The 10,699-nt window shown below is 38.3% G+C and overlaps 1 protein-coding gene across 1 annotated transcript in view; it reads right to left on the reverse strand.

Annotated features, from left to right (window-relative positions):
- Positions 1–10,056, reverse strand: part of SPHKAP (SPHK1 interactor, AKAP domain containing) — a 138,040-nt gene extending 127,984 nt beyond the window's left edge. Inside the window, exons 1-2 of the mRNA XM_055574472.1 lie at positions 10,023–10,056; positions 8,071–8,222 (exon numbers count right to left, since the gene is read on the reverse strand). Of these exons, the coding sequence (XP_055430447.1) occupies positions 8,071–8,222; positions 10,023–10,056 (186 nt within the window). The remainder of the gene's footprint in view (positions 1–8,070; positions 8,223–10,022) is intronic.
- Between the last annotated feature and the right edge of the window lie 643 nt (positions 10,057–10,699).

A 10,699-nucleotide genomic window follows, 5' to 3' on the forward strand; every position in this document is an offset into this window, starting at 1 on the left:
AAATAAGACACCTTGCTGTTTGACAAAACTTGAAGAGGCCATTCTCTGGTTTCAGAAGGTGCACCTGAACATCGCTAACAGGTTGCTTGATCAGAAGAGTGTTTACAGATCTGTGAGTGGGTTACATCCCAGAGGGAAAGCCTTCAACAGAAAGGTGATTATGGCCCAGTTATGCTGGCCTTGTTTTAATTTTACTTACTTAGTTATATATATTTTAAAAGCCCTTCCTTCCTTTAAGGAAACAGCTTCTACAAATACAGACTATTATAGCTATTTTCCATCATGTACTTCCTGGAGTTACTACTGGGGCTTTTGGCCAAGAGCAATGTAATTCTGATTAATAAAAACATCTTTAGAGAAAAGGATAGGATTCTGAAAAAGCCTTTCAATTTGTATGCTCGTGCATGAACATATTAATTGAATTGCTTTTCTTAATTACATGTCATCAAAAAGATATGGGCTGAGATGAAATGTATCTTACAGAGCAGGGTAATATCAGAGCAGGTAAAATATCAAGAGGCCTCCATTCTGTTTTTCTTCAGTTGTATCTGTGCCACTGTTGACAGCAAATTTCAGTCAGTTTAAAAGAGGTCAGTCAAGCCAAAGCATGCTTTTGAAGCTTCAAAGAGACGATCAGATGTCATGTTAAGATCAAATCTTGCCTCTGGGAACCTGATGTGTTTTCAGTCTGATGCCTTTGTTAAGTCCAACTCTAGGGTGGATTTAATTAACATGACTTAAAAAGAGAAGGATATTTGAGGTGTTGATTTTTCTCCAAAATTCTTTTCATACAGTTGGTTCTACTATATCCTGAGTAGCAAATCTTCAGTCTGTGATGTAAAGCATGAATCAAAAATGCCCTGCTCTTGTGGACATACGACATCGACTATAGTGCTTTCAAGGGGCTTCCCTGATGGCTCAGATGGTAAAGAATCCGCCTGCAATGCAGGAGACTCCAGTTTGATGTCTGGGACAGGAAGATCCCCTGGAGAAAGCAATGGCTACCCACTCTAGTATTCTTGCCTGGAGAATTCCATGGACAAAGGAGCCTGGTGGGCTACAGTCCATGGGGTCATAAAGAGTCAGACACGACTGAGTGACTAGCACTTTCACTTCACTTTCATAATGTTTTCAAACTAGAGAAGAGTCCAACAGATATCAACACAATGAAAGCACATTGCGTGGTACATGCAGATTAGTTTGTCAATTCTACTTAAATAAATTTTACCCTGTGGGCTTCTTTGGTGGCTCAATAGTAAAGAATCCACCTACTAATGCAGGAGATGTGAGTTCAATCCCTGGGTAAGGAATATCCCCCAGAGAAATGGCAACACACACCAGTATTTTTGCTTGGGAAATCCCATGGAAAGTGAAGCCTGGTGGGCTACAGTCCATGGGGTCCAAAAAGAGTCAGATATGACTTAGCAACTAAACAACAACAAAAGATTATTTATTTTTTGGTTAAAAAATTAATTTTTATTAAGCATGAATTATGTACTAAAGACTTACACAAAGCTTTTGGCATATAAATGTCATGTTGTTGTTGTCAGTCACTAACTCGTGTCCAACTCTTTGCAAACCCCATGAACTGTATGTAGCCTGTCAGGATCCTCTGTCCGTGGGATTTCCCAGGCAAGAATACTGGAGTGAGTTGCCATTTCCTACCTCCAGGGGATCTATTCAACCCAGGAGTCAGACCCTTGTTTCTTGCACTGGCAGGCGGAATCTTTACCACTGAGCAACCAGTGAAAGTGGAGCGGAAGTGGATGTCGCTCCGTCCTGTCCAACTCTTTGCAAGACCATGGGCTACACAGTCCATGGAATTCTCCAGCCCAGAATACTGGAGTGGGCAGTCTTTCCCTTCTCCAGGGGATCTTCCCAACCCAGGCATAGAACTCAGGTCTCCCGCATTGCAGGCGGATTCTTTACCAGCTGAGCTACAACGGAAGTCCAAGCTCTTAGACTCATGATGTAACTTCTCTGACTCAGATGTCTTAAGGGTTGGTATGAAGGCTTCCCAACCCTTAAGACATCTGAGTCAGAGAAGTTACATCACTGGCCTAAGATCACACAGTAAAAGGAGAAACCTGAAATTTGACTCGGGACTTTGGATTCCAAGTTCAGCTTTGCTACACAGCACTTCACTGCCTCCCTTTTTTAAAAATATAAATTTATTTATTTTAATTGGAGGCTAATTACTTTACAATATTGCATTGGTTTTGCCATACATCAACATGAATCTACCACGGGTGTACACATGTTCCCCATTCTGAACCCCCTCCCACCTCCCTTCCCCATACTGCCTCTCTTTAGATAACAGATTGTGCTTTATTATAAAGAGAATATTAAGGACATTTCATTTAGTGTTTAATAGATAAAAAGGATAACATTTATAATAACTTAGCTTATTTAAAGGGAAATCCATACGATTCGGTTTAACAAAGGTGGTTGTATTTGTCTTGTAAGGAGGAATTATCCTATAAGGGAAGGAAACATCAGGGAATGTCCAGGTGAGAAACAATTTTAAGAGACACCGTGGAGGGCTCCAGTGTTCCCTCTTCACCAGCAGCTTTCTTTCTTTCTCTCATTTTTTTCCCTTGGCAGTATTTAGAATTTTATCATTTAAATGCATTATATTGCATACCAATCTTAAAGGAAATCAACCTTGAATACCCACTGGAAGAACTGATGCTGAAGTTGAAGCTGCAATACTTTTGCCACCAGATGGAAAGAGCTGACTCATTGGAAAAGACCCTGATACTAGGAAAGATTGGGGGCAGGAGAAGAGGGCAACAGAGGATGAGATGGTTGGATGCCATCACCAACTCAATAGACATGAGTCTGAGCAAACTTCGGGAGACAGTGAAGGACAGGGAATCCTGGTGTGCTGCAGTCCATGGGATCACAAAGAGTTGGACACACTTAGCAACTGAACAACAACAACACTGCATACATTAAAACTCCCCTGGGTCTGGTGGTTGTTCAGTCACTCAGTCATGTCTGAATCTTTCCAACCCAATGGATTGCAGCATGCCAGGCTTCTCTGTCCTTCATCATCTCCTGGAGCTTGCTCAAACTCATGCTCATTGAATTGGTGATGTCATCCAACCATCTCATCCTCTGTTGTCCCCTTCTCCTCCTATCTTCAATGTTTCTCTGCCTCAGGGTCTTTTCTAATGAGTAGGCTCTTCAACATCAGGTGGCCAAAGTATAGGACTGATACTGAGCTTCAGCTTCAGTATCAGTCCTTCCAATGAATAGTCAGGGTTGATTTCCTTTAGGATTGTTTGGCTTGATCTCCTTACAGTCCAAAGGACTCTCAAGAATCATTTCCAACAACACAGTTCAAAAGCATCAATTCTTCGGTGCTCAGCTTTCTTTATAGTTCAACTCTCACATCCATACATGACTACTGGAAAAACCACAGCCTTAACTAGATGGACCTTTGTGGGCAAAGTAATGCCTCTGCTTTTTAATACACTGTCTAGGTTTGTGATAGCTTTTCTTCCAAGGAGCAAGTGTCTTTTAATTTCATGGCTGCAGTCACCATCTGCAGTGATTTTGGAGACCAAAAAAAATAAAGTCTGTCACTGTTTCCATTGTTTCCCCATCTATTTGCCATGAAGTGATGGGACCAGAAGCCATGATCTTCATTTTTTGAATGTTGAGCTTTAAGCCAGCTATTTCACTCTTCTTTTCACCTTCACCAAGAGGCTCTCTAGTTCCTCTTCACTTTCTGCCATTAGAATGGTATCATGTGTATATCTGAGGTTGTTGAAATTTCTCCCGGAGGTCTTGATTCCAGCTTTTGCTTCATCCAGCCCAGTATTTTGCATGATGTACTCTGCATGTAAGTTAAATAAGCAGGATGACAATATACAGCCTTGATGTACTCCTTTCCCTATTTGGAACCAATCTGTTGTTCCATGTTCAGTTGTAACTGTTGCTTCCTGACCTGCATACAGATTTCTCAGGAAGGAGGAAAGATGGTCTAGTATTCCCATCTCTTTAAGAATTTTCCACAGTCTGTTGTGATCCACACAGTCAAAGGCTTTAGTATAGTCAGTGAAACAGAATTAGATGGGTCTTGGTGCTCATTAAATTAGGGTGACATCAAAGTTAGCTTAAATCGCAACTTGGATGGATTGATGCTTTGTGAAGAACAGAATTCTGAAATCGTGTCCAGGTTCTATAGGCTCAGTTGCCAATGTCAGTTGAAGGAGGTGATAATCATACGAGTTCAGCAGTAGCAGTAGTTAAGTAAAAACAGATTTTTATTTGTTACAACAACATTAAGATGTGTAGTTACTAACACTGCAGTGTGAGTTTATCTGATAACTTTCATAGCACTTAGAGGAAGGGGAGAAAGAAGAGAAAGAATAATTCTGAAGCTAGAGCTGGGATAATCATATGACACTGTGCATACCAGGGAATTTTTGAGAGCAAAAGGGGATTCGATCAACAAAATGCCAGGACAGTATATATTAGCTGTGATTGAACGGTATGGTAATCTTAGCTCTGGGGAAAGACAGTCCCTCTCAAATAAACACATATATTAAGGAGTTAAATAAGAAGTGGATCCTTCAAATAAGACCACTAAATTCTTTTTCCTAATGGTATGGCCTTTTCACAGCTATGGCGTCCAGTGACATATTTCCTTAACAACAAGAAACTAAAGCAATTGAACCTGGATAGGATTCCAAAAACCTCTGAGATTCACTGTCAAGCATACAGCATATGAAATACATTTGGTCAATTTGCAATTTTTCAGAGGCTGATTATCCAACTAATGCATTATCTTTTGGACCCTTGTTTTATTTCTTCTACTGGTTAATTTAACAATATGTCAGTTCTGATAAGAAGGTTTGATGGAGAAGAAGATGAAGCTATTACATAAAATGAGTTTGGGGAATTACCAATAGATTTCAATTATCCGTGTTACTCTTACTGAAGGCTGATTCATTGTGAAGAGTAGAGATTTGGCTGGACAGTCTTGCTGTTTCTAAGACAGAACTGTCCTTACTCTTTTTGTAATTATTGTACAGAACATATATGTGCAATTGTGAACATACAGATCCTTACTTCCCCAATCCTGTGACCTGTGATTAATGCAATGAAAACATAATCATGATCACTTAAATCAGCTGTAGTTACATATAAAAATAAAATAAAGGAATTAAGTTTCAATATTCATGCCTTTTATTGTGGGGCCATGGTCTTGACACAAAGAAGAAAAATTCTGGTGAGCTACTTTTTGGAAGGCAAGAAAAACAATTAGAGTCCCCATGGTGTATAACTTATGTCATATAAGGCTACTAAATTGTCTTAAAATGCAATGTTTACATAAGCTTAAGAATGAAAGGAATGTACCATGAATATTAGAAAAATATTGCCATACACAAAAGTATTGGCTTCTCCTACATTGATTTGGCTTCACTTTCTTAAATTTAGTTGGATAATCTCTTCACTTATTCAAATCTTATTCACACTTCAAAGTTTAAATTAACATCCACTTCTCTTTTTGAAGGTTGTTGTTTATTACAAATCCAGTGTCTCTCTGTGTTCTCAGCTATAAATACCCATAATGTTCATCTGTCACCTAATTTATACTATCTTGATATGTCACTGCAGTTATATTATTTAACTTATTATTTACTGCTTGACTTTTCACATCAGAAACCAGTACAATCTCCCAAACCATATTGTAAATTCTTTTAGAGTGGGGGCCATTTGTGATCTATCCTTGTATCTTTCCGTGCATGCATGTGTGCGTGTGTGTGTGTGTGTGTGTGTGTGTGTTAGTCACTCAGTCCTGTCCCACTCTTTGCAACCCCAAGGACTGTAGCCCGCCAGCATCCTCTGTCCATGGAATTCTCCAGGAAAGAATACTGGCATGGGTTGCCATTCCCTTCTCCAGGGGATCTTCTCAACCCAGGGATTGAACACAGGTCTCCTGCATTGCAGGCAGATTCTTTACCATTTGAGCCACCAGGGAAGCCCCTATCTTTCCTTAGGAGCTAACAAAATTTTAAATGTATTTAGGTTGGATTGTATGAAATTACCCATATTTGGTCATTTTTGATAAATGATCAATAAAAAGTGAATTTTATATGGTTCAGCCTAATAACAGTTGTTCTAGAAATAATTGTGAAATGAGTAGAATTATATTCAAAAATTTAAAATCATATATATATATATGCATATATAATAGATCATTTAGAATAGATCATTGAATTTGTTTTACTTTTTCTAGAAGCTATTCAGTCCCAAATGGTTTTATTATTAGTTCATTAGCTTCTAGACATGATTTTTTAAAAAATGAATATGACTATTTTCTAGGGAAATAAGCATAATTGAAATAACAGATCATAAAGTACTAACTCTCTTAGCATGGTAATGCTAATATTGAATTTTTCTGGCACTGTTTACCAGTTGATAAAACTATTCTTTAGACTAATATTAGTTATAGGTTATCTTTATTTTTGAATATAGATGCTGTTCTAAGCATTTCCTATTGATACACTCATTGGAGAACCTGCATCTCAACCCAGTGAAATGGGTAATAATATCTTTTTTCAGATGAGCAAATTGAGGCATGAAGAGGTAATTTGCTCAAAATCACACAACTAGTAATCATAGAACTGGGTGTCAAATTCAGGCAGTCTGGCTTCAATCCTTCTTTTAAATGCCACTGGAATTCTAATCAATAGAAATAGAGTTATTCAAAAGTTAGAATAAATTAAAAATAATTTAGCCTTATGAAAGATACAGCATCTGGTGGTGACTTTATAATTTAGAGTTACAGAGCTGAATAGACCATATTTAGGGCCTGAAACCTGCAGCTTTAGTTCTTTCATAAGCAACTCAAAACCAGTTTGCATTACAGGGCCTCAGTTTTCTGCATTAAAATCTGGAATTTATAGCTTTGAATCCTCTACAAGAATTTTATAAGAGGAGAGAAAATAGGATTATGTAACACGTGATAGTAAGATAGGATTATATAACACGTGTGCCTTAATTAATCAGGCACATTTATTTTTATATTTAGTTATGAATATATGCATGCAAATATTTTTTTAAGATTATGTTTAATGCTACTTTGTTTATAATCAATGTATGTTCTGTATTGAAGATATTTGTTTTCTTTGGTACTTGAAAACTATACGAAATCACATGAACAGTGAATACTGCTGATTCACTCAGAACAGTAATCAATAGACTGAAATATATATGCATATATAATGTACATTATGTTATCATAATTAAATATACATATAAAACATGATCAGCAAAATAATTTGTCTTAATGTATAACTATAAGCATTCTTTATAATTGAACTTTTTTTTAACAATAAATGAAATAATCCAGTGTGATTTTTGTTTTCAAGAAAAGAAATACACTTTCCTCTGGAATTCAGCATCAAATAATGACAAATGCATTAAATAGGTAAGTGAGCATTTGGCTTTAAATTTCTGGGCCTGAAATTGGGTTAGGTTGGCTTGAAAAATGGGACCGTTAAATTAGATGATTTTATGTTGTTCAAATGGCAACTTTCTACAAGTGTCTGAAAGCAAGATTTGTTTATCAGTTCTAAAATCTTTAGGAAATGCAATTCTGTTCCTATTAAAATAACCAAGCGTACCCTCCCCTTTAAGAAAACAGCTAAAGGAAAACAGCCATGAATGTATTTTTCTTAGATATAGACTTAGGAGCTTACTATAATAAGTTGAGTCATTCAAAATCCGTGAAAATTTTTCTGTAAGGAGATCCAAGAAGCCCTTACCCATGGTTAAGTTTAGGAAGAGCTACTAGAAAAGGTTGGAGGTGCGGTGTATGACTGGAGGCTTAGAGTTTTTAAATCAGACCTTCCTGAAATGCTTGAGTTTTCTGATCATTTCCATGAATTACATGTTTAATGTCATCAGGGGGTTATCCCCATGAGCAAACTGTGCATGATTTGCTGTGTGGTTTTACTGCTCTTTCTGCTTTTGAAGAAGTGCTTGAAAACTCAAACCAGTGTTCAGTCAGCTCAATCAGTTCGGAGAGAGCGGTGTTAGAAGCAGCGTTACCTTCTTACACGCAGTGATGGAGCCGCCCAGGCTACTTCCCGAGCTGGCGCTGGCACTGCCCTGCTGCGTTTCCGGAACCTGGTACATCAGGGGTGACTCCAAGCTGCTGTTTGTTCCCCAAAACACAAAAGAGAACACATTCAGTGAGTCATCTGCATATTCAGAAAGAAAGAAGCACAATGCGCTTTATGCAAAATCATCTTTTCAGATTGAGCTGGACACTGCAAACCTTCTGCTGACATTGATATTTGTTTCCTTGCTGGTTTCATTTTTGTATTTGGTGGAACCACGATGACCTATTCCATTCTGAATATAACATTGTGACCCATCGCCCTCCATGGACTGTGGATGGACACATCTGCATGAGTTCTAGCAGAGTTGACACATTTTCTTAAGCAGGCGGTTTTAAAACCCAAGTAATATTCTTTCCATTGTCACATTATTTCTACTCAGCCAAAATGAATACATAAAAAATACTCATATTATTTTTTCAAATGAGAGGAAAACAATTTTAATTGGGAAGCAGTGTGGTACCATGAAAAGAACATGAGCTTTAGAAAACACAGGTCATCTCTTAATCATCCCTGTGACTGGAGACAGTATCTTAACTTTCTTGTCTCCAAAATTCTAGACTTAAATCCTCCTCCCCTGTTCCTGTCAAATCTTGGTGGGCTTGACTATATACAGGGGTGTATACATATTTTAAAAGATCTGAAATTGCTTACAGCCTCAAGACATGATAAGAATCAAAATTATTTTTAGAAAATAGTTTTAAAATATTGAAGGGAACAGCTACCCACTCCAGTATTCTGACCTGGAGAATTCCATGGACTGTATAGGCCATGGGATTGCAAACAGTCAGGCACGACTAAGTGACTTACTGAGCTGAGCTGAGAAATATTAAGATTCAGAGGGCTTCCTGTATATTTAAATTAGGCTGAATAATTTTCTTCTGAAAATATGCAAAGCTAGATTTTAAAAAAGTATACTGATATCTCAAGTCTACATATTTTATTTTTGTGGTTGTTGACCACATAGAACATGTACAATTCATTAAAACACATTTTTTGAAATATTGTCTAATGACTCTTTATGTAATTATCAACACAACATATAGAATTTTTTTCTTCAGATTAAGAAGCACCAAACAGAAGATCTGTTAAATAAACATTGTGTTTCTAAATAACCTATAAGCCTTACGCCTGAGGTTCTGAATTAGTCAATTTTCACTGCATTGCAATTAGCCATAAGTCAAATGTTGCATGCATGTAGTCCATTTGTATTTCTGTTATTAACTACTATGAATAACATTCTTTTTTCACATGACCACAGATGGTGCTCTGTAACAGATCAAAAATTTGGGTAAAAATTTTATAGAATAATTCAAGTAAAGTCTGTTTTGTTTTAAACATTATGTAGTGTTTTCTGAGTAACTGCCACCTTGAAGAATAGAATGAAAAGACAGCATCCATATTATTTTTGATGAACTAGGGAAAGATTGGGAAAGGAAGGATGAAAGGAAGAAAGGAAGGAAGGGATAGAGGAAGGAAAGAAAAGGGAAGAAGGAGGGGGAGGGATCAGGAAACAGAGGAAGAAGGTAACTGACTCTAGATCCTGGTTCTAACGCCTGAGCCAAGACACTGCCTAGCTTTTCAGGGTCTGTTCTTTTTTGTTCATAAATGAAATGCTTGGAGTCAAGTCTGTGGTCCCTGCTAGCTCTGGACCTCACTTTCAAAGTATCATCGCGAGTCTGAGTTTTCAGTCCTGTTTTTACAGGCTTCTTGCAATGTAAGGCCTGTACCCTACTTACTATCAGTAAGTGATTCTCCCTCAAACTTAGCTCCAGGCCTTCTGAATGCTTTCTCGGCCACAGGAGAGTTTGACTTTTATACCAAATAGGTTATCATTGTGAGATTCTAAATCATTTACACATGGAAGATAGGATCACTGACCAAGGTGACTACGGTCTGTAACAACTTGGCCCATGACTCAAAAGAAATTGAGTTATTATTCTTAGTGGGAGCCAGTCAAAGCTCTGTGTGCAGTTCAGAGAGACAGGCGGAAGAGTTTACATAGCTGCCTGCCCAGCTTCTGCTATGTCCATTAGGCATCTCTAGTGACCTGGAGGATCACTTCCATCTAGGCCACCAAAGGATTTAAGTCCAGTGTTGGGACATTCCCCATGTCTCATTGCAGGGTTAGCAGTCCTGAGAGTAGGAAGGAGGAAGGCTGAGAAATGAGGTGGACACAAACCTGATACAAAACACAATAGAAACAGAGCTTCAGCAATTGGTATCTCTCTAAAGGTGGATCACATCTAACTTAGGGAACGTTGGGTAGGTCCAAAATCAGGGAACCTAGGTTAGAGTAAAAGATCAGCCATGGAAGCTCCTTGTTTTCCCATAAAGCACATTGTACATGGCTGCAAATAGCCACATTGCTCAGCCGTGTCTGACTCCTTGGGACCCCAGGAACTGTAGCCTGCCAGGCTCCTCTGTCCATGGAATTCTCCAGGCAAGAATACTGGAGTGGATAGCCATTCTCTTCTCCAGGGGATCTTCCTGACCCAGGGATCGAACCCAGGTCACCCCCACTGCAGGCAGATTCCTTACTGTCAGAGACACCAGGG

This window comes from Bubalus kerabau, chromosome 3 (assembly GCF_029407905.1).
Source record: "Bubalus kerabau isolate K-KA32 ecotype Philippines breed swamp buffalo chromosome 3, PCC_UOA_SB_1v2, whole genome shotgun sequence".
Taxonomy (NCBI): domain Eukaryota; kingdom Metazoa; phylum Chordata; class Mammalia; order Artiodactyla; family Bovidae; genus Bubalus; species Bubalus kerabau.